Below are 24972 nucleotides of genomic sequence, written 5' to 3' on the forward strand. Positions count from 1 at the left end.
GTCCTGATGAAGAACCCTGGTCCTGCTGCTCCTCACAGACATCACTGCTCTTCTTCTCTCTGTGGACACCAAGAAACATTTACTCTGAGCAACACGACACACAGCAGAGACACAAAGATCCAGCTTCAACTCTCACACTGATTCAAAACGAAGGAACTGAATCTGAATATGAGCAAAACATCTCTCCATCTGGTTTGGAGGAAATAAAATGTAGGAACAACAAACTACCTTTCTCTGTGCGTTCTGCTGAGTCCCTTTCTACTTTTAAGAGACAATTGAAGACTCAGTTGTTCAGGGAACACCGAGGCACTTCATCCAACTCCACCCTAGGGGTAGAATAAGTCAGGTGGTCCAAAACCCAGCACTTATTTAGCACTGACAAAGTTGAAAAAAATGGGGGTGGTTGACACTTCTTCTGCAACTTGATGGCAACACCTTTGACCAATCGCACTTGAAGCACTTTTTGCATTTACAAAAGGTTTTTCCTTATGTCTGAATTCTTGCTTGTGTTGTACGTCGCTTTGGACAAAAGTGTCTGCTAAATGAAATTGTCGAATTGTAGAATATATATATTTGTGTATGTGTGTTTGATGCATGTGCAATTATGCACAATGTTTCCTTGAAACGTGACATCCTTGAAATAAAAACATGAAAAAAATAAACTAAGAGTTTCTTACTTTGTGTCTGAAGATCCGAGTTCACTATTGAAGCTCAGTAGAAAATGTTTGGACCGCTCACTCCTCAGAGACAAACTGCTGGATCCTGAAGACTGTGTGTGTCTGAGGTTTTGGCTTCTGTGACACACACACACACACACACACACACACACACACACACACACACACACACACACACACACACACACACACACACGCACACACACACACACACACACACACACACACACACACACACACACACACACACACACACACAATTCCACAGACTTTCAATTGAACAACCCTTTATGTATTTTCTGACTTTTATCTTTATGAAGCTCTTACGTTATTCATTGTCCATTTTTTTAATCCCTTTGTTCTAATGTATTCCATCCTCTTAATTAAGTTTAAGATTCTTAATCGCTTTGTTTTGTTGTATTTCTGCGTGAAGTACTATGAGTTGCTTTTCATCTGACCTGATGCAAAACAAATAACTTTACCTTGGCTTGTCTTCTCATATATTCTGGACACAGATGTTTTTGGACTCTATCCCAGCTACTTGGTTGTGTCTCTCCGTGTCCACAGATCCTGCTCATATCTTAAAAAAAAAGGAACAAAAACAAAACTCTACTATGTTCCAGACTGTCTGTGGAGCATCTTTTCACAGCTGCTCCTTGGATCTGATCTGCTCTGGTCGACTCTTTCCTCTGTGGCTCTTGAGCTCAGTGTTTGTTGTTGTGTTGCTGTGATCAGAGCTGAGATGTTGACTGTCTGTCCAATATTTTCTAGACATTCCTGGATCTTCTTGATATCATCCACTTCGGTCCAATTAATGAAGCTCACTTTGAGCCAACAGAAACACTGAGAGCTGCATCTCTTCTTGTGTCTGGTGTCTTTGTGGATTCTGTACCTGGACTCTGCAGGAGCAGCTGGCGTCTCTTCCCTGTCCACAGACTCTGCTCTGTCCTCCTCTTCACCCACATCACTCATCTTCAGTCAGGCTGAGAGAGAAACCAGCAACAAGAACAAAGCTGTGAAACCTGTTGAAGACTCACTGTCAGCGATCAGACTCCTCACATGTGGAACCAGCTCCCAGTTTCAGTGATGGAGGTTCACACAGTCTCTACTTTGAAGGTTAAGACTTTTCTAATGAGTAAAAACTGACAGTTAGAGCTGGTTCAGGTCACCTTGGATCATTTTCTAATGAAGCATCTATAGGTTTAAACTGGTGGGAGACGTGTTGCGAACACACACAAACACACACACAGTTTCTTTTGTTCAAAACACTTTGACATTAGAAGACAAAAGTTGGACAAACACTCACCTGCTCCTCCTTCTCTGACAGTCGACTGAAAGTTGAGAATCTGAACTCAGTTCTTCACTTCATGGTTTGCTGGTTGGACTGTTGAACAGCTGCTCCTCCTCCTCAGTGTTTGTATGAAATCACAGCCTCACAGAGCAGGAAGTGTGAGACAAGGATCAGCCTATCAAAATAAGATCATGTGTTTTGGATGCAGTGTGAAGCAGAGACAGAGGAGATGAACTTCACTTCAAGATGTTAATCTATCCAGCTGGCAGGTCAAACAGTCAACACACCAGAGTCACAACTGAGTCATTGTTTCAGAAGGAGGACATGCTGAGCAACTCAGGAATGCAGTTCAACATGAAGATCGGGACCAGGGACGAACAACAGAGGCTCCCTGACAGCAGTAACTTTCCAAAGTTGAAAAATAATCTTTCAGTCCTAATTTGAACTCTTGCCACAGTCGGCTCTGCTTGCTCATGTGGATCTGTTGGGCTTTCTCTGTAAAACGGCCTAGAAATAACTGTTGTATTTGGTGCTATTTAAATAAAGCTGAATTAAATTGAATCCTTGCATTAGTGTTTTGGTGGTTTGAGATAATTTTCTTCAGGTTTTAAATCTGTTACTGTGAATTGTGAATATTGAAGTTTGACTCAAAGAAATTTCAAATCAAATCAAAATTAGATCTTTACCTGAAATCATTCAATCATTCAGCCTCTTTCCTTTCTCATTCACCACGTGCTGGATTTAAAATGAATTTTCAATTTTCAATCATTTTAGGAAAATTTTACATTATTTCAGCCATTGGAAATTTTAAAGGTGAAATAAGTAACATTCAATGGCGGGGCTTCAGGGGGGCTTAGGGGGGCTTGGGAGGGCGGCATGGCCCGGGCTGAGGAAAGACCTGCAAGAGCCCTATTATTAAAAAATGGACATTTATGAGCTTTTAACATTGTTTTTGTGTGATTACCTCATAAAAACTTCATTTAAGTTGTTATTTATCCTCATTCATGCATCTTTGAGTAATCTATATGAATGTTCAGTCCGTGCTCCCCTCAAAACACTGGCTCACATCATGGCACCAATGCTGGCACCAATCATGAAGCGCCAAATCCATGTGCCCAGCATCATAGTTTACTTCAGGATGAAGAAGAACCTCTTACGTCCAGAGACTTCATGCACTGTTGCTTCTCCAACAACCTCCATAAGATGGTGGCACATAGGCACATCCCTCCACCGTCAGCACGGGATCTATGTATAATATGTCTATGGTCGTCATTGCCATGCTTTTTCCCGGTTCCGGGGTGACATGATGACATGAGAGTTACCAGTATGGGGAGAGACGTGGTTTAGGGAAGTTGAGTTGTGTGAACATTACCAATATTTTGTCAGATAAAAGTATTCCATCGTGCCACAGGTGTTAAAATAGGCTATAATTGCCTGTGGCTGACTTTGGAAGGCTCAGAAAAGCATGATACGGCTATTCAAGCAAGCCGGGCGTCCACCATGGCTCAAGGGAGCTGGAGACGGCGGGCCATCCCATGACGTGAGAATGAGAGAGCAAAGAAATGGACATATGAGCAACGTGGATGAGTTCACGGAGCGTAAGGCTCGTCGTATGACCTTCAAATAGTGGTGAGCAGGACGATAGTTCTTCATATTGAAACTGTGTCTGTGACCATGTGAGCCGCTGTGCCAGTTTCACTGAACTTTATAGGCTCTGAGTTGAAATACAGACCTGCCAACCTTGGTGAAATTTTTTGAGTACCACTTGCCGGAGCAGGTGTCGACCCCGGGGGGGGGGGGGGGGGGGGGCGGGGGGGGTGGCTGTCAGTTTTAAGTTCTCATGTGGATCTTTAATTTGTTTATTGGCAAAGATTAAACAGATGTTTTTCTGATACACATTACATTGCGGCTGACCGTGCACGTTGTCCCCAGAAAAGAGCTTCAAAATGCTGCTACATGTCCTTTAACTAAGCATTTTTTTGCTGTGCGTGTGCGCATGCGTGCGCGTGTGTTCCATTACTAAAACCTTTATAAAGCCGTGAATACGGTGTTTCAAATTAACTGGTGTCCTTGTTACCTGGTGACTGACTTCCTTTAGCATTTCCTGCTGCTGCTGCTAGTAGCCGTAGATGTTGAAATCAGACTCATAAAAGGTCTGACACGACTTTTTGTCTGGTTTTTAATATCTATCAGCAACAAGGGACGTGAAAGAAACCCAGTCGCCAGTTAAAAGGGACTCAGTTATTCCAAAACACCGGCTCCGCTCCGGTTTCGCGACACTCCTCCTCCGCTAGTTAGCTGCTGCGTTCAGGTGACTGGAGCTGCTGCGGAAAAGTGAAACTCGGTCGTTAACAGGAAAGCAGCGGTGACAGCTGGACTCAGGAGACACTCAGGAGACACGTGAAGGAAGCGAGGACAATTTGCACAAAGGAACGACTCTCAGACAGCTGTGAACCGGCTCTCGTCGTTCACTTGAAAGAGCCGTTCAAACGTTCATTGAACGTCGCAGCACTACGAGGGTAGCACATGTGTTTCCTCCCAGTTCCATAGCTGCGGCGCACCAGCCTAATTTACCGGTATTTTTTTTCAGCGTGACAAATACAATGTGTGCCGTGAATGTGTGACAACACACCGAAATGCGTGACACTTCAGAGCCCTGCTGCTGCATCGTGTTGTCAGACATGAGAACGTCCACGGTCCGCATTTATAACAGCGCTCACAGACGTCTGCAGCTTTTTGCGTAGTTTAATGAGGCGGAGCGTACCAGCGTATTTTGATGTCAAATTGCGTACCTGCTACGCAAAATGCGTACAGGTTGGCAGGTCTGGAAATAGCTAAAGTGGGTGTCAGAATGATATGGTCGCTGTCCGTGGTGCTAAAGTTCATAAGCCCCTCTGCTGAGGTAATGTGTATGCTGTAAAATGATTCTTATAGTGACCTTTATATTATTTGTTAAAGGGCTCGGTTATTTGCCCCGCCCCGGCTCTGATTTGTTCTGCTCGTGGTTCTATTGACTCTGAATGTTTCAAATCAGAACTTCAGTCCAGTCTGAAACCACAGAGATTCTTCTTCCTACTCCACCCCTCCTTCAGAGAGAGTTGCTCAGGTTGCCAGTTTAGGAGAGAACGGAGAACGTAGCTCCAGCTAAACTCATCTCATTCCACTCAGTTGAGTGAAGACAATTTGCACAGCCAGTTGTTATTCAAATACCTTTTCTGTTTTATTGTTGCCATTGAAAAAATATCTGGAATTAGTTTTGGAGCTGAAGATGTCAGTGACATAAAATACCAAACTCTGCTCCTTGTTGGCCGACCTTGGGAATTCACATCTGATTGGCTCAGGAACAAGGAAGTAGCGATGGGCTAGCTCCGCCCTCCAAACTTGTTCTGCTCCTTTACTGTATTTAAAAGGAGAAAAACTACATAATGAAAAAAAACCCAGACATTTATTGACTTTAACTTAATTTTCACAAATTCTGAGTTATTTTATGACTTTTAAAGGGGCTGTATCATGCTTTTTTAGCTAGTCCAAACCCTAGAAATGGCATTAACATGGTAATAGTTTATTTTTGGCGCTAAGGAAAAGTCATTTTGTGTGAAATAAAAGATTTTCTGGGGCTAATTCTGAAACCCGGAAGAGAAAACACTACGTTTCACTGAAAATCCCACCTCTCCCCCTGTGGACTTTGACTGACATCGTACTTCAACCAATCAGCGCTTCAAAACAAATACGCTAGCTAGCTTTAGCTCTTTAGCTCTAGCTTCTCCACACACAAAGACACACGAAAATGTCTTTTCCTGTTAGAAACTCACCAAGCGCAGACCCTTCAGACACTTCAGACCCTTCAGACCCTTCAGACCCTTCAGACTCTTGCTCTTGCTTGACTGTTGCTTTCAGAAGATAGTTAAAGTCAGGGGCGGACTGGGGGGTAAAAGTGGCCCGGGAGACATGGACAGACTGGCCCACTTCATGCGTAGTGTGGCAACCAACCAGCCAGCAACACAAGTTTCATGTTCCTGAGTTCCTCGCTGAAAAAAGAACCAATTTGGACCACAATCGTATAATAATAATTAACCTTAAGCTTTAAGTAGCTTACTGTAAAATAATTGCAGGTATATTATGATTTTATAGCATGTTGGTACAATAGAATTTAGCTTACCTATTTGCCAGTCTGTTAGTGACACCACCTGTCTATACCATGAGTCAACCACTAGAGGGCAACTTAATTACAACAATAAGTTCATTTCACAAAGTTTGTTTTATTTAAAAATAGATGAACAATATAGATGTAAATATTATTTCTATATATATTATAGATAAATAAACTACACAGCAAGCAACTATACAAACAACTACATACAACCATGTGATAACTTATCCTTTATATAAAATAAAAACTGTGCAGCTACTATACAAACAACTATACACAATAATACAATATAAAAACTTATAGTTATTTATACCTTAACCTTTGTCAGCCAATTGTGTTAAAATGTTCACGACCATCCACAATGTGGATCACAGTCCTCTCCGGGTCCCCTCTGGAACACATGCAGGCCTATATGGGTGAGAGACAAAACATGACATTAGCTATAATAACACATCATCCCGTCCTGAAACCTGGGTTAAAACTAATAGGTCACATTGTAAATGTTAGTTCAAGAGTCTGTAACAATAAGTCATTCACTAATTTAAAGATTGGTAAGTAGCTAAGTCACACGCTAAAAGCAATGTGAATAGAAATATTCCCGGATGTCGGTGGCGTTGGTGACCTTCATATAGTGTTGGATAGTGGTGATGATGTAGTTGATGGTTGTTTGATAGGAAAGTGACAAGGGAACCTCTACCTCCTCTTGATCCAGAGTCAGACTGATGGATTTGTTTGGTTTTTTCTATATTGAGAGTGAGGTGTTCCTTGAGACAGACATCATATTTTCCAAGTAAAAGAATGATCTCTAAAAAACAGCCATGATCAATAGTCTCATCATCTAAGGTGTGTGCTGCTTCTGCCTGCTTTCCTCTGAGACTCAAACCCCTTCTGCTGATGAGCTTGATCACATCTATGATGCGCTCCAACACTTGTCGCCTCGTGTGGACTTGCTGTCTGTGAAGTGACATCTGAGGTCCCATGACAAGGTCCGTAATGGTCTTTTTAGGAGGACCTGAGAAAATATGCCTCGGCACAATTTCTGTGACTGTCACTTCTCTCATGCTCATCGACTCTCAGGTGTTCATGGGTGAAGGTGGTCACGTCAGTGATAAAGGAGCTGCTATCTCAACATTACCATAAGCCATGCAAAGAAAGCAGAAGAGTGTTTTGGTTTGTTCATTATATGTCCGCCATTTCTGGTTTGTTCCATCAAACAAAATGGCCTCTGCACTACAGGGCTGTCTGCCTTCTGCTTGTGGTGAAAATGGAGGAAGACGTCTAAGTCTCTGGCTTTGGCCTTGTGAAATAATAAACTGATGGGGGGAACCTGACTTCTTGGCCTTGGCCTTCTGTGTCAGCAGCAGGGATATCAGACTACAAAAATGATTGGCAATGTGAATTGTTAGAGCAGTTTTAGTGGTTTACTATCAACAGCATTTGATTTTAGTGCATGTGGGTCATGGTTGGGCAAACAAGCATTATTGTCATCAGCGTTACCGTAACAAGTCTGGGATTCACTTCTCTGTCCACATGTGGGTTATATTTAATCTAGATAACAGATTAATATTATTAATTATGCTAGTTTACCAGTAATCATCATCATCACGCATCATCCTCGGTAGGTATTTTACATAAAAAAGAAAAAAAATTAATAAATTCTGGGATGGTATCATGGAATTATTCTGATAGCGAACTTGTACAGACAAGTAAACAATTCATTAATTTATGGTCATTAAGTATTAGAGTCAATTAATTGATAAGAACAGGTTAATTTCAACCAGATGGCAACGTGGCTGCAAAGGTGAAAGACCCCATCCCATCATAATTAGCAACAGCACAGCCAGGTTCACATCTACAGGAAATGTCGCTGTGCTGAATTATCTCACTTTAAAGCTATAGTGCGTAACTTCGGTCGCCCTCTAGCGGAACTCTGCGTTATTACAACAATAAAGCCGGCGCTTCCATATGACGTACGCTCGGGTGTCCCCAGTGCCCCCCCCCTCCCCCCTCCCCCCAATCTGCCACGGTGATTCCCGTTTCCACAGTGCAAATCACAGTTGGAAACGGTTTTTATTCTGCGTGAATAAGGACAGCTGGTGAAAAAAAAGATGGGATTCTTTCGAAGAGGTAATTATTGTTTTCTTTTTTTTGCCACAGAAATGTAAATAGCTTATTAAAACGGGAGACAAGGTGCCTGCTAATTTGTAACTGACAGGTTAGTGGATGAAAAGACCCAGTGGTAGTCAGCAGAAATCATTTGTTGTCCGTTGGTCTCCAGTAGCTTCTTGATGAAAAACGAAGTGTTACACACAAAGTACAGTGTTTCCTACAGGAAAACAGTTTGGCGGCGTGGGGAAGGGGGGTAGCGTGTGGTGTTGCTGCTAACGCTGCTGGCTGCTAACGCCGCTAATGCTGCTAATGCTGCCGGTGTTCGCCATCTGAGAGGTTTTTTTTTTTTTTCCCCTCTCCGTTGTCCGGGTGCTGCAAAACTTAGCGCGGGCGGGGCGCCCGGACTGAACCCTGAAGTCGCATGTGGCTTCCTCGGTCTGCCTGACACTGTGAGCTGAGCCTGTTGCTATGAGACCCTCCACTCGTCCTCCTCCTCCCTTCTTGTTGTGACGTAAAATGCGTAATTTCCTGCGCGCCAGCGCGGGAATGTCGCCGGTCGACTCGCAAAGCAATAATTATATATACTGAAAAATCCCGCGACATGTTAGAGGAGCCAATTGGCTTAATCTGCATTTTGTCATCTCCACTAGTAGTGGCTTGGCTAAAACTGACATTCATAGACATTTAAAAGTTACGCACTATAGCTTTAACCAAATTGACATTTTCATCAAAGCATCAACAAGTACCAAACATAACTTACTTGCCGGTCATGAAGGGATTTTCTCTTTTTGTCCCTGAGCTTCTCAGCGCCACCTTTTCGTTTTGTTTTGTTTTGTTTTTCTCCATATTTTGCGCATTCTTGCATCCATCCAAAGTTGCCGTCAGATGTCCGTCTCGGCTGTGTGTGATTGACAGGTGACAGCAGCTGTAGAGTGAGGGAGTGGGTGGGACTTAACCACCGCAGGGATGAAATGTGATTGGCTATCAGCAGCAATCCCAGGAAAACCAGCCTATGGCATCAGGAGCTGTCCAGCTGACAGCCCAGCCTCCTTGTGGAGCGGACCATAGCGCTGTTGGCGGTGTCGCGTCTGACTTTTTTTTTTTCTTCTCGTGGTCCGACCGGCCCACTGAGGCAGCGGCCCACCGGGAAACCTCCCGGTGCTCCCGATGGCCAGTCCGCCCTTGGTTAAAGTTCATCTCCGTAATCAGAGATACAAAACTCAGCAACGCTGATTGCCGAGGGCCTGCGGGAGGGAGGGGGGCTCAGGGGAGCCATCTTCTCCGTGAGACGTCAACGTGGGAAACAGAGCGTTTTCTCGGTGCGGGAGGGGCTGCCTCTCTGAGCAGCAGAAACACGAGAAAAGCTCAAACACACAAGAGCGAAGGAAAAAAAACGCTTTGGGGGTGTTTTTGGTGAGTACATAACTATATAACAAGGTTAAAACATACTAAAAGTGAATTTTGCATGATACAGCCCCTTCAAATTACTCAAAAATACATATTTTGCTGAATTTTCCCTAAATTTCAGATGAATGTTCAGGCAAATATCTTGATTTTTGTCACATTTAATCTTCCTTTAGGCCTAATATGATGAACTCAGCAAATATTTGACAGCTTGACAACAGCATTTTACTTATATTCGATATAATATTAATGGTTCAATTAAAATCAGTTTTAATAAATATTAAACCAATTTCATGTTCATTTCAGTAGAATACAGGGTCACTGAATTTAGGGTCTGTTCTGTGGGTCACTGTCAGACTGCATGTATAAAAAGACTGAAAAACTAGTGTTGTGTCCATACCATTTTTTGGTCCCAGATCCTGATGCTGATACCCGGCTGTGTGGTACCAGCCAATGCTGATACCGTACAGATACCATGCCGTTTGAAAAGACAAAATATAAGAGCATTTTTTTCTTCTTATTCTCAAGGACTGTCACGTCCTCCACCTCAGCCACCACATGAGGGCAGTGTTGCCATTTTTCCTCCTTTCCCCTTCCTTTCCTGTTCTCCTCAGGTGGTGTTGAGGTGGTGTTTACTGGCTGCTGCACTGCCAGATGATTTTCTCCCCATTTTCTCCCCATTTATTGCAATAACATAATTTTGGGGGGAAACAAGACAATTTAAAAACAAAGAGATTTACATTTTCTTTTTTCATTATTTCTATGCTTATTACAATCAATGCAAAGCTCATAAAACCAGCATTTAAAAAGAAAAAAATACAATGACTCAAGAATAAAATTAGTTTAAATGGATACAGAAAATAAAAAGCTTCAATACATGGCAATTTATCCTCAGAATGGAAACAGACATCAGCTCTGTTTAATACTCGACATGAATATAAATGTGATAATTGTCTGCAGAGCTGCACCACTTCGTATATACAGGCCTGGCTGATGCTGAGATCCACCAAAACAACAGATTTCATGACAAAAATTACAATCATGCAGGTAGAAACGATCTGAAATAATAAAGCAGGTCACTGATGATGCTTTAACGCCTTGGTCTTCTCCATTTATGCCGGATTTACATTCACTGTGTTGACGTAGTCTGCTTCTGGCGAGTCCTGTGTGGAAATGAAACAACACAGCAAAAAAGTGTTATCCCCCATCTGGAGGGAGGGAGACTCTCAAGTCAATTACTACGTTGTTAGTTACTTCTTGACATGAGTAGAAGAGTGACTTTAATGGTTATTGAAAGGGAGATTTCAACTTATTAAAACAACTTGTTTACCTTCACTTGTTTGCGGCTCCATCTGAACCAGCTAAAATGAAGCAAAAATAAACTTGTGAACAAGCTGAACTGTAACTTTAAACAATGATTAAACTGTCAACAAATGTCAAATTTATTTGTATAGCACAATTACAACTTAAAAAAGCAGATGGAAAAGCTTTTCTCACCACTCAAAGATCACGACTGTACAGTAGAGAGCGACAACTTGAAGGATCATCAGTGTTTTGAAGACGAGTCCAAAACTCAGTTCATCTGCAGAGAGACACGTGATCTTAGTACTGAGAGTTTTCTTTAACTTGCATAATAGTTTTGAGTCTTTGCAGGATCCAAAAGTAACGTAAAAACAATCTGAGGACAAACTGCTTCAACATCACCGACAATCCAGCCAGAGACACTCAGTTTAATCTGTTAGTGCTGGAGCCAAAAACACAGATGATTTTCACTGTTTAATCCTGAAAATCATCTTAATTCTCAGACATTAAAAATATCACCTTGCAGTTCTATGAAGAGAATTCTGAAGAGGTATTTTGTGTCTTTAAAATGTGAGATGATGCTGTTTTTTTCTTCTCAGGTTTCCAGTGATGGTGATATAATAGCTGTCAAATGGGTTTGTAAATGGAAAAAAAAAAAAAAAAAAACAAGTGTTGACAGGACTGAGTTAAGACTGTGTATAAAATAGGCATTCTGATGTCCACTCATCGATGAAAAAACCTCTTGCTCTTGCTCTTTAATGGAATCCAGCATCACTTCCTGACAATCGCACCGTTTTCAACTTCAATGATAAAAGCCTTTCACTGTAATGTTAAGATACAGTAAAAAAATAAAAATAAAAAAAAGCAAAAACAGTAAAAATTTTGAAATCATTAAATGACAAAACATTTTTTTTTTTTTTTACAATTGCTGCATTGGATCCCTGTCCACTTCAGTATCGATTCTAAGGTCCTCCTATTATTAGTTTTTAAAAGTCTTGATGGCCTTCCTCCTCAGCTGATTTGTTTTTAACATATTGACTCTTGCGGGTCCTGAGGTCCTCTGGCAGCGGCCTACTGTGCATCCCAAAGGTGAGGCTTCCTTTAGCCACTACGACAGCCCCACCCCCCCACCCCCGCGGAACAGCCGGCCAGAGAACCTCAGCACCACAGAGAGTGTCGATATGGATATCGATATTGGCTCTGCTGGAGTAAGTCAGGTTGACCAACCGACCAGATTTACTGGAGTCTGTCATGTCTTTAGGAGCATCTGAGGGAAAAATAAGACTCAGATTAACTTGATTCATCAGAAACATCTGGACTGTGATGAGCTGACAGGATCACTCACATGAAACACTGAGAGTTAACTCTGTCTCAGGTGTTTTCACAGCTTCTCCTCCATCAGCAGGATACACAGCAGAGCAGCTGATCTTCAATACATCATGTGTGTCTGACAGAGTGGTGGTCTTCTGGATCTTAGTGCTGAAGGTTCCGTCTGTGTTTTCCTCAGTTTGGCTGTGAGCGTCTTGTTGGAGGCTCCAGGTGAGTTGAGGAGGGGAGTGTGGACAGGGAGTGAGAGCTGAGCAGGTTATCGTGACAGACTCCTTCTCCTTCAGGTCCTTCAGACCACCTGAGTATTCTAATCTGGGCCTCGGAGGAGAACCTGCAGTTTCACATTAAACACACATTTTTACATGTAAACTAATCCTTTGAGACTTGAACTTCCGACAAATATATCATTCAAAAACAACTTTTCACATTGAATTAATCCAGAGAAAGCTGTGAACTGAGTTTTCAGTCAATGACTACAATAATTTCCAGGTTGTTTTAAGCTGAATACTGAGTTTTATGTTAGATACAGCAGTGCAGACAATTTCCTGTCTTTGCAGGACACCCCTCCACAAGAAAACCACCGTCTTCAGTTCATAAATGCATCAGTCTTACCTTTCAGTTGAATTTCAACAGGATCAAAAGCAGCTGTAGCTTTGAATGATTCATTCTCAATTCTAAAGTAAAACGTTGTGTCTTTTAAAGGTAATCTATTAAACTTGGTGGTGCAGTTTCTTTCTTTCAGGTCTCCGATGATGCTGATATAAGGGTAGTTAACTGCATCACTGCTGTTAAAAACTACTCTTTCTGGATGATCCTCAAAATTTGATTCATCTTTAATCCACAATGCAACTATTTTTCTTGAGTTGTTAAACTTTTCCTTATCAAGAGCTTCAAAGCGACACGGGATAATCAAACAGGATCCATTCACTGCTTCCAGACTCCTCGGTGCAGTGATGAGGAGATGTTCTTCTGGATCGGCACAAAGAACCAAAACAGCTGGAAACCAAACAATTTGTGAGCTCGATATACAATATGAATAATCGATTTAAACCCTTTAAATTACTGAAGAAACATTTTTAATAATATCAACAGAGAGCTCACCTGGGAGGAAGAAAACACTCAGAAGAAGAAACATGTTGACTGGAACCTGCACATTCACACAGTGGACATGTTCAACACAGAGGAAAAAATAAAACTTTCAGTCTTGTTCTTTGAATGAATAATCCTCTTTACTTAAAAAAAAAATCATGTTATGTTTTCCTTCTTTAGGATTTGATTGCATTTGACAAAAGAAAGCTGTTCATATCTGACACTCTGTGACTCAAACATGTAAATTCAGACCTGAAGCATTGCTTTGCTCATGTTCTTTATTCAAAATAACATTGGATTCATTTCTCTGTTGAATCTTATGAATATTCTGACACTAGATTTAAGAGCAAAATGTTGATGATACAGCATTAATTCATCGTTCAAAATCCACATGATACATTTCAACAAACATCTCAAGTCAAAGTGTCGACTGTTAGAAAGTTTCTCACCAACTGTGTTTATTCCAGCTGATCCTCTGCAGTTAAAGTCTCAAATCGCTCCAGGAACTCGTTACAATGTGAACAGAAACAGAGTTCCTGCTTCTAGAAGTCTCGCTTCTTCCTGATTGGTGTCAAAAGAGGAAGTTGGCTTTCTGTGGCATCTTCACCTCAATGAGGTGTGAGTGACTCATTTATGCAGCTCAGTGCTTCACATCTCTTTGACTTTAGCCAACAAACACTGGAATACAGCCTGTAATGATATGTCCCATAATGCATTGGGTGGTGCTGAGTTATTGTAAAGTCCAGTGTGACTTTATTGTCAGATGAAGATGTTGGAGGGCTGTCATGACAGTTCAATCATCACAATTCAGCTCCACAGGGTGAAAAACAGTCACTTCAGAAAACCGTGAGACTTCAGTCACTGTGAAACAAACTGACCAACTTCCTCTGTTTGTTTTTAGCAGCCCGACTGCCGCCTCTCACACACTGGGCATGAGACTCACGCATTTGATCAGATAAACTCTCTCACACAGCTCACAATTTCTCACTCTGAAACGTCCAATAAATGATCTGAGTTGACTTTATCTGTGATCTATCAGCTGAGCCCAATAAAAGTCACTCGCACACCTTTAATCATCAGTATTCCCCATGAGTAAGGGCATCTTTAGACATTCTGCTCTGTTCATATTCTGCATGTGGAATCAGTCAATCTAAAAGGAGAGCAGTCAGTGAAGGACAATGTGCTGAAGAGTTTCTGGAGTATGACAGGAAATTATGGTTTGGAATGATGTGAACTCTTCAGGTGTCAACAATTCAGGGACTATTACAATAACATGTTTCTTCTTCTGAGTGTTTTCCTCCTCCCAGGTGAGCTCTCTGTTGATATTATTTAACATGTTTCTTCAATAATTTGAAGGTTTTAAATAAATGTTTCAGCACTGTTCATTGACCTCACCAATTGTTTGGTATTCCAGCTGTTTTGCTGGTGTGTCTTGCAGCCACAAGAGGCCAGAGCAGGGAAGACTTTCACCTCTGGCTCTGATGTCCTTTGAGAAGACAGATCCATCAAACTGAAGGTCAAAACAGAGGAGTTTTACAATGTTGTGATCAAGAACATTGTCAATAAAAACAGGTGAATGGCTTTATTCTTCAATTAAAGTAAGTCTGAACTCTCTCCTGATGGCAGTTTTTATTGTGTGAGCCATATGGTGATTATGGTCAAACGTGTTGCTGTTTTATGGATTTGAAATGTGTGTTGTTAACAGCAGATGCCAACTAGATAACCGTGTGAATGGCATGAATTCAGGGCACACTGATGAAGTAAGGCATCAGGAATAGGCCTGCTTTTTTTTGGTTGTTGCTTTGACATATTATTTCATCTATTTCATGAAATATGGATCTCGGTTGTGGACGAGAGAGAGAGAGAGAGAGAGAGAGACGTTTCAGCACCACAGACGGCTCCGAGTCCGAGGTTCATGATGGTGAAGGACTGGCCAGAACCATGAAAACACTTTATTCGTTAACTTCACCTCTGATCCTGAGAATAAGAGTTTAGCCTTTAAAATAAAATTTGAAAAAAAAAAAAAGAAAAAAAAAAAACCTACATGAGATGAGTTTTAATGACTGATCTCACCTCGTCAAGTCCAGGACTCTGACGCCCTCTAGTGGTCTGAGGTTTCCTGCTGAGAAAAACAAAAGTAAAGAAAGAATCATGAACATGAACCTTTTTAGGGTGAAGTGAAGAGCAGAACCAGAGCATCCCCAGACCAAGACTTTCCACAGTTTTGATCAAACTTCCAGTCTGAGGAACTTCCTGTGTCTCCTCCAGCTTGACGCTCCAGACTTTCGATATAAACCAAACTGTGGATCAAAGTTCCTGCAGCCGCTTCTAAAGAGGCTCATTTCCGGTCTGTGTAGAAAGTTTCACGGATCCATTCTCAGTCCCAGGCTGTCAGCAGCTGGTTCCATTTGTATCTGTCTGCAGCCTGCAAGACGGAGGCGTGTCGTGTAGTGACGTCACGACACGCCACGCCACGCCTCCGTCTTGCAGGCTGCAGACAGACCCGTCTCGGACGGAGGGCTCCGACCGCAGGTTGAATCACTCTGAGAGACGCCGACATGTTGAACCTGCAGCCGTCAAGTCTGAAAAAAAAAACACAACGACACAGCAGAGGAAGGATCTTCAGCATAATAGATCGTGAAAACCACACGGAGTTTATTAGTGTGGAGCTGATTGAACGAAATTGAACTGAAAAAAAAAAACTGAAAAATCACAATTGTATTTCTGTTGCAATTTTATTTTGTTTGCTCTGTTACATAAAAGTCAACTTCTTTCATGTTGATTCAGCTCAGACTAAATGGAGTTCTGCAGGGTTCTGTGTTTGGGTCCATACTTTTCACATTATGCATGCTTCCTGTGCAGCAGGAGTTCACACCCTTTTTCTTGACAGACCGAAAGCAAAGCAGTTGTTCCATTTAATGTTTCACTTTCATCACTTCACAGATTCTCATGACTTCATGTCAAAAAAAAAAAAAAAAAAACACACACAAACACAAACATTGTTTCTGAAAAGCATCAAAACAATTTTGTGGAAAAACAAGACAATTTAAAAACAGATTAAAAAATTTTCCCATTATTTCGATGCTTATTACAATCAATGCAAGGCTCATAAATCCAGTATTTAAATGGAAAAAAATAAAATAAATCAAGAATAAAATTAGTTTAAATGTATACAGAAAATAAAAAGCTTCAATACATGGCAATTTATCCTCAGAATGGAAACAGACATCAGCTCTGTTCAATACTCTACATGAATATAAATGTGACAATTGTCTGCAGAGCTGCACCACTTTGTATATACAGGCCTGGTTGATGCTGAGATCCACCAAAACAACAGATTTCATGACAAAAATGAAAAACATGCAGACAGAAATGATCTGAAATGATAAAGCAGGTCATTGATGAAGGCTTTACAATCTTGTTCTTCTCCTTGTGGCCCATTACGCTGGACTTTCACTCACTGTGTTGACGTAGTCTGCTTCTGGGGAGTCCTGTGTGGAAATGAAACGACACAGCAATGAAGTGTTATCCCCCATCTGGAGGGAGGGAGACTCTCTCAAGTCAATTACTACGTTGTTAGTTACTTCTTTACATTAGTAGTGGAGTAACTTTTAGAGTAATTGAAAATTAGATTTTCTTCTTCTATATTTGACTGTTAAACGTATTAAAACAACTTGTTTACCTTTACTTGTTTGCAGTAAAGGCTCCATCTGAACCAGCTAAAAGAAAGAAAGAAGAAACCTGTGAATATGGTGAACTGTAACTTTAGATAATGATCAAATTGTCTACAGACGGAAAAGTTTATCTCACCACTCAAAGATGATGATTGTACAGTAGAGAGTCAGAGTCATCAGTGTTTTGAAGACCAGTCCAAACCTCTGTTCATCTGCAGAGAGACATGTGATTTTAGTACTGAGAGTTAACTTAGACAATAGTTTTCAGTCTTTGCAGGATCCCACAGTCACATAAAGTGAAAACAATCTGATGACAAACTGCTTCAGCATCACTGATAATCCAGCCACAGACACTCGTTTAACCTGTTTGTGATGAAGCCACCAAAACAGATGATTTTCACTGTTTAACCCTGAAAGTCATTTTGATTCTCAAACAATGTTAATATAAAAATGTCCCCTTGAAGTTTTATGAAGAGAGAATCAGCAGAACCTGTTAACCTGAAGCATTTATTCAATACTGAAGAAGTATTTTGTGTTTTTAAAAGGTAAGATGACACCAGAAGACAGAAAGAGGACTTTTTTTTCTTGGGTTTCCAGTGATGGTGACATAATAGCCGTCAGATGGGTTTGTAAAAACAAATTAAACAAACATGGACTGGACTGAGTTAAGATTCTTTAGAAAGTAGAAACACTGAATAGGAACAAGAGGGACGAGACAGATCATCAACACACACACGAATATAAATATATATAAAGCCATGTACTTTGTATGAAAAAAATAAAAAGATTAATTTTACCTGCTTTGATCACATGAATCCACGATGACGTCTGATTACCCAGAGCATTTTCAGCCAAACAGTAAAAATTTGTTGGATCTGTTAAGTCGGCCACATTAAAGGTGTAAAAGTCTCCTTCAGACACTCTGATGGCTCCATGGTCACTGTTCTTGAACCAGGTGAAGCTGCTGACGGCAGGTTTGGCTCTGCTGGAGCAGGTCAGGGTCACCCAGCTCCCTGATGGACTGATGGAGGCTGTCGTGTCTTTAGGAGCATCTGAGGGAAAAATAAGACTCAGATTAACTTGATTCATCAGAAACATCTGGACTGTGATGAGCTGACAGGATCACTCACATGAAACATTGAGAGTTAACTCTGTCTCAGGTGTTTTCACAGCTTTTCCTCCATCAACAGGATACACAGCAGAGCAGCGGATCTTCAATCCATCATGTGTGTCTGACAGAGTGAGGTTCTTCTGGATCTGAGTGCTGAAGGTTCCGTCTGTGTTTTGCTCAGTTTGGCTGTGAGCGTCTTGTTGGAGGCTCCAGGTGAGTTGAGGAGGGGAGTGTGGACAGGGAGTGAGAGCTGAGCAGGTTATGGTGACAGACTCCTTCTCCTTCAGGTCCTTCAGATCACCTGAGACTTCTAATCTGGGCCTCGGAGGAGAACCTGCAGTTTCACATTAAACACACATTTTACACAGGAAACTACAACACATGACTGTTTGGACAAGTTCTTCTGACAGCTAAACTAATCCCTTGAGACTTCAGATTAATATGTCAGTCAGAAAAACACCTTTAAACATCGATTAAATCCAGAAAAGGCTGTGAACTGAGTTTTCAGTCAATAACTACAATCATATGCAAGTCGTTTTACACTGAATACAGACAGCTTTATGTTAGAGATAGCAGTGCAGACATCAGTGTCTTGTCTTTAAAGGGCACAAAGGGAAATAAAAACACAAACGACCTTAATAGAGATAAGACTGATATATTGAAAACTTCAAGTCAAACTTGCATCTTAAATGATACATTTTTTCCTTGGGAAGTAAATGAATCAGTCTTACCTTTCAGTTTAATTTCAACAGGATCAAAAGCAGCTGTAACTTTGAATGATTCATTCTCAATTCTAAAGAAGAACATTGTGTATTTTAAAGGTTGGATGAATCTATTAAACTTGGTGGTGCAGTTTCTTTCTTTCAGGTCTCCAATGATGCTGATGTCAGGGTAGTTAACTGCATCACTGCTGTTAAAAACTATTCTTTCTGGATGATCCTTAAAATGTGGATCATCTTTGAGCCACACTGCAACTATTTTTCTCTTGTTTTGAAACTCTTCCTCTGAAGCAGGTCCGAAGCTGCACGGGATCATCAAACAGGATCCATTCATTGCTACCATTTTCTTTGGTGCAGTGATGACGAGATGAGCTTCGTTATCGGCACAATGAACCAAAGCAGCTGGAAAAAGAAACAAGTTGTTAGCTCAATTTACAATCTGTATCACTGATTCGAAAACTTTAAATTATTCAACAAACATATAAGTTATATCAGCAGAGAGCTCACCTGGGAGGAAGAAAACACTCAGAAGAAGAAACATGTTGACTGTAACCTGCACATTCACACAGTGAACATGTTAAAGACACGGGAGAAGAGAATAAGACATCCAGTCCTGTTTCAAAGACAATCATGTTTTATTTTTCTAAATTTAACAACAGAGAACAGTTCACATCTGAGACTCTGGGACTCAAACACGTAAATTCAGACCTGAAAGATGAAAAATGTTCTTCACATGTATTGAAAATAACACTGAATCTATTTCTCTTTTGAACCACATAAACATTCTGACACTTGCTTTAAGAACAAAATGTTGGTGATACAGCCTTAAAAGTTCATATAATAGTTCAAAGTCCACATGATACAATTCAACAAACATCTGAAGTCAATATGTCAACTGTTATAAAATTTCTCACCAGATGTGTTTATTCCAGCTGATCCGCTGCAGTTAAAGTCTCAAATCTCTCCAGAAACCCGTTACAATGTGAACTGAAACAGAGTTGCTGTTTCTCAAAGTCTTCTACCTTCTTGATCTGTCACCAAAAGAGGAAGTTGCTTCAAGAAGTCTCCCACCTTCCTGATTTGGTGTCAAAAGGACAATTTCTCAAAATGTGTCTGTGGCATCTCCAGCTCATTGAGGTGTGAGAGGCTCATTTATGCAGCTCAGTGCTTCACAACTCTTTGACTTTAGCCAACAAACACTGGAATACAGCCTGAAATGTAATATCCCATAATGCATTGGGTGATGCTGAGTTATTGTAAAGTCCAGTCTGACTTTATTGTCAGATGAAGATGTTGGAGGGCTGTCATGGCAGTTCAGTAATCATAATTCAGATCCACAGGGTGAGAAAACAGTCACTTCAGAAAACCGTGAGACTTCAGTCACTGTGAAACAAACTAACCAACTTCCTCTTTTAGCTTTTAACAGCCTGACTGCCACTGCTCACACATGGGCCATGAGACCAACGCAATTCGTCGAATTCACACACTCTCATGCGATTTCCGATTTCTCACACTGAAATGTCCAACAAATGACTTTGTTTTAGTTTTCAGGTTAAAAGCAGTTGTAGATACCTGAGTCGACGTTATCTGTGATCTATCAGTTGAGCCCATGAAAAGTCACTCTCAGACCTTAAATCACTAATATTCCTCATGAGGAATTTCCATTGGATATTTCACAACTTTGCCCATTTTCACTAAACAATTTCTTCCCTACTATTTTTAAAGGTGTGGAATGAGATATTCAAAAATGTTGAAAATTGGGAAACCCTGAGAAAACCAGTTCAAGTTGGGTCCCCATAAATGATTGTTGAAAAATCAAATTTTTATTTACTTATTTTTGTTGTTGTTGTTGTTGTTGTTGTTAACTGGGCCTGATGTAACTTATGAGGGGTGAAATCATGTTTTTTGTTTTTTTTTTTTTTTTTCCCATGATTCTGAGTTGATTGTTGATGGGACCCTCTCGTTGCCAATCTTGGTCCTCTGGGGCGCGGGCCTCCTGAAGGCTGGGGGACCCAGGCAGGGCCTTCCTCTGACCCCTTCTGGACATTTGTGGTCATCTCCTTGGTGTGGTGGCTGGGATCTGTGCTGTGGGATGGTGCCATGCGCCTGGCTCTGGGGGGCCTCTCTGGCCTCCGGCCTGCCTCTGACCTTCACAGAGGCACAGTAATATTTGCATGATCACAGTCATCTTTCAACACTTTGAACTGCACTCTTCATATTCTGCATGTGGAATCATTCACTGTGTTGTCTTATTGGGTTTTATACTAATGGTTGTCTGTGTGTGTGTGTGTGTGTGTGTGTGTGTGGGGGGGGGGGGGGGGGGGGTTTAAAGCCTGATGACGAAGCAATATGGCTCATCGATTGGTCCAGAAAGCGGAAACCCCACCCTCGTGGGTAGCCACAGGACACCGTGATATATTGATATATTGTCATGTGACTGGACAGAAATCAGCACCTGCACTTCCTCGCCACTCCATATCTTCCTGAAGAGACATTTTCCAACTGTTTGTGCGTCTATTTCTTTTGATTTGTGCCATTGGCTTTGTTTGCTTATGACCTGCAGTGTTTGTCACTTCCAGTCTTTTACAGGTCATGCTGTGATTGTCAAGGAAGTGTTAAGGTGTAATTATGGGTAAATAAATAAATAATAAAAGGAAAGGAATAAAGTCATCAACCAGTCACGTGTGTCTGTTGTGGTTATTTTTTTATTGAGAATTAAGAGCACTACACTACCCAAAATGCATTGCATTCCATGCAGGTCCTTTCCTGGCTTGTTTCACATCCTCCAGAAGCATCCAGGGCATTGTAGACGGGGGAGCAGGCAAGTGATCGCACTGCACACCGTGTCCTATATTACATTTCACTCCCCGCGCTGTGATTCAGAAACAGAAAAAAAAAGAGCAAAATTAACTCTAATATTAAATGATGATATACTAATAATGTATGTGCTTCATTTTCTATACATAATCTGCAATAAAAGAGAAGATAAACAGCTTGGAGGCGGGTCTAATTAGAGATTCCACCAGTCACTGATGAACAACATTCATGGATGACATGAAACTAGAATTTGGCACTCAGAGAGCGCAGACCTCCGCCACAGCTCAAATCAGTCACCAACAACAATAAGAACAACATATATGATAAAAACCGGCGCGGCGCGCGGAGCAGCACAGTGCCTGCATGCTGCTTCGGGAGCCGTGAGTGGGGTGCTGGATGGGCCCCCCCATCTTTAATTCTGGGCCCGGGACAACAGAGCCGTTTGCCCCCCCCCCCTGTCGGCGGGCCTGCCCAACTATGTCAAAGACTGCCCTATCTCTCAATGATGAAGAATCCTTTAAAAAATTCCTGGATCCAGACAGTGATCCAGATCATCACCAAAACTTAATGGATTCTAAGTTAGCCCAAGACCCACCTTTCCACAAAGTTTCATTGCAATTCGTCCATAACTTTTTCCGTAATGTTGCTGACAGACCAACCAACCAACAAACCGACGTGATTACATAACCTCCTTGGTGGAGGTAAATAAACCAACCAGCCCCATTTAATGACTGTGGCTTGGTTCACGTTGAAGGTGGCCTATCATAACCTTGCCGGCAAGCTGAATTCTTGCTGTATTTGTTCTCACACACCACGAGAATCCATCTTGTACCGCTCGCGCCTATGTGCTCGGGATCGGACTTTTTTCGGTCGGACCAATCACGCGTCGTTTAGGGCGGGACATGAAGCTTTGACGGAAAGCAGGAAGCGACGGACTGCTAATAGTATTAGCATGGCTAGCGAAAACAATGGATGTCCAGACAGCGATTAAATCTGTTTTGGATGAATCCTCTGTTGCGTCTTTGATAAACGATCAGCAGGAGGCTTTTTCTTTGCAGTGATTGGTTAAAACCAAACATGGTTAGGCGGGTGCACTGTGTCCTTCCGTCCAAGGAACGCAAAGAGTTTCACAGCAAGTCCCTCCTTCCCCGAACAGATTTGTAGAGTGAAATCCCAGATTGACATGTGAAGCAATTCGTTGCTGCACATGTCAATATGGCTTTTGCCAGGTTAGGCCTGTCATGATCTGGTCTATAAATGCACTGAAACTAAAGAATGATAAAACAGCCCACCTAAAACATTTTCACCATTTCTGACTGCTGTGCTTCCACGCACTCCTGAGGGGGCACAGTACAGTCTGTCATAAAAAAGTCAGCCGAGGTTGCCGATGCTCAGAGCCGGCCCTGATTCCATATCACATCCCCTTGCTGCAGCTGCTCAGAAGTCCACTTGCAAGGGAATGGAGACCCACATTTTGAAGTTGGGCAGAGTTCCTAGAGGGATTTGAATCAGAGTTACAGGGAGGGTTGACACATGCTCAAACGAGGCAGAATTTCCCAAAAAGCCCCTGAAGTGAACTCTGGTCTGGATCAAATGGTGCTGCTATGAAAGAACCCTTAGTCAGGTCAAGATCAGTTAACAACTTCAAACTGGTCTTTGAAAAGTCTACCTTGTTTGCCTTGTTCATCTTCTGATCTTTGTTGCTGAACAGAGATAGTGGGAATTCAGTCAGCTCACATTGTAAGCTTGTCTCAACATCCATGGTCGATGCCATTGCCTGTCCATCCAGGTCCCATCCTGTCTGTAACGCTGAGAAAGACACAACTCCTTGTCCCGACCATTGTGAAAAGTCATGTTCTCTTCAAACCATTGTCAGGCAGTTCAACCGCCACTGCATCTCGCTTCACCTGTGTCTTGGCAAGGTCTCTGTGGAGTGGAGCATCTGCTGGTTGACATCAGAGAAGTGACTGAGCACCTCAGTCACTCAACAGTTTCTCATTCTCCCTCTGTTCAGTTCACCTTCTGAATGCCTTCACTGACATTTTGCCAAGGCAGATGCATCCTTAGCATATTGATAGAGTTACTGGTGCCTGCGGGTCTGCAGGATCAGTGAATTCTAAAATTTACATCAAAATGACAGATGCAAATGGCTGTTGCTTTTCACCTCTAACCAGCGTGTCCTGGAGGGATTCTGTACCCATGAAGGTGGGATTACCAACATAGACCTGAGCCCAGGTCCAGGGGTGATCGGGACACTTAGATCAGTGACAGCCGAAGACACAAAGACCCCATGACGTGACACCCAGAGATCCGAAGGGTCACCAAGACAGGCCACTGACCTGGTGACCAGGAGGCCCATGGGGCGCCAGCCCCAGAGCCCCCGGCACCGAGGGAGCAGCCCACCTCCATCTTTTGACATTCATTCTTTGTGTTAATTCTTCGATGTTCTTTAAACGTAGAATTTCATATTAACCTTACTTTTTCATGGACTTCAATACTATAGTTCCTCTCAGAACAGCTTCACCAGTTTCCTGGAGGGGTGGAGATATGCTGAGATATACTACTGGGGAGGAAAAAGTGTGTTCTCTTTTTTGGGGATTTTTGAGTCTCCAAACCATTGCTAAATCCAAATTCCTCCATGAAATCCTGTGTAATTTTGCCTGATTCGGACTGTTTCTGATTGAATAATGTGACCTTAATTTTAATCAGAAATACCATACCAAGGATTTAAAATCAGAGTAGTTTCAGCTTTGTGTAAGAAATTGATGATAAACAAACATTCAACTGAATGTATAAAAGAAAAATGGGAATACGAGTTCAACACGAAAATCTCAGATGAAGACTGGTTGGACATGCGGAAAATGCACCAGTCATCCAAAAATTCACAGACATGGAGGGAATTCTCTTGGAAGAATGTAGTTTGTTTTCACACCCAAGATAAAAATCAGATGATTGAATAAGAACGTACCTTGCTGGAGAGACTGGAACAGCTGAAGCAAATCACTCACATATATTTTGGAAATGTTGCAAAACAACTCTATATTCTGGGAATATATCCACGATAGCACACAAAAGCTGATAGGCTTTGACATGCCCAGGAGTCAAACGGGATTATAATTGTGTGATTTCATCATGGTAGACAGTTGGAGCAGGCGAGCTCCCACATACGTCCCCCACATGCCGAACAAACACGGTCAAAAGGCTATTTGCTGTCTCTTTTACACACATGAAGATAATCGCCTGCAAGCTTCAATATGTCTTCCATGACCTTCATGCCCCTTCCCCCCCGCCAGTGGTTAG

General features: G+C 41.8%; 2 protein-coding genes and 1 long non-coding RNA gene across 3 annotated transcripts; all 3 read right to left on the reverse strand.

Annotated features, from left to right (window-relative positions):
* On the reverse strand, positions 1-2067 carry LOC115393989 (uncharacterized). Its single transcript, XR_003931985.1, has 4 exons — positions 1984-2067; positions 1570-1660; positions 678-794; positions 1-59 (listed from the first exon to the last, which is right to left on the reverse strand). It is a non-coding gene; the product is annotated as an uncharacterized LOC115393989 (long non-coding RNA).
* Positions 2068-9815: 7748 nt separating this feature from the next.
* Positions 9816-13893, reverse strand: LOC115393953 (uncharacterized). The gene is made up of 7 exons (XM_030099066.1): positions 13801-13893; positions 13364-13409; positions 12875-13258; positions 12279-12593; positions 11129-11213; positions 10962-10992; positions 9816-10794 (listed from the first exon to the last, which is right to left on the reverse strand). Exons 2-7 carry the CDS (start codon positions 13395-13397, stop codon positions 10744-10746), a joined length of 900 nt encoding a protein of 299 aa, XP_029954926.1. The 5' UTR covers positions 13398-13409; positions 13801-13893; the 3' UTR covers positions 9816-10743.
* An 871-nt stretch (positions 13894-14764) lies between these two features.
* Positions 14765-19866, reverse strand: LOC115393942 (sialoadhesin-like). The gene is made up of 10 exons (XM_030099055.1): positions 19770-19866; positions 19363-19408; positions 18868-19257; positions 18156-18470; positions 17823-18077; positions 17162-17237; positions 17034-17070; positions 16813-16842; positions 15425-15473; positions 14765-14861 (listed from the first exon to the last, which is right to left on the reverse strand). The coding sequence occupies exons 2-9, from the start codon at positions 19394-19396 to the stop codon at positions 15453-15455; spliced, it is 1158 nt and encodes a 385-aa protein (XP_029954915.1). The 5' UTR covers positions 19397-19408; positions 19770-19866; the 3' UTR covers positions 14765-14861; positions 15425-15452.
* Positions 19867-24972: the final 5106 nt, after the last annotated feature.

This window comes from Salarias fasciatus, chromosome 9 (genome assembly GCF_902148845.1).
Source record: "Salarias fasciatus chromosome 9, fSalaFa1.1, whole genome shotgun sequence".
In the NCBI taxonomy this organism is placed as follows: Eukaryota; Metazoa; Chordata; class Actinopteri; order Blenniiformes; family Blenniidae; genus Salarias; species Salarias fasciatus.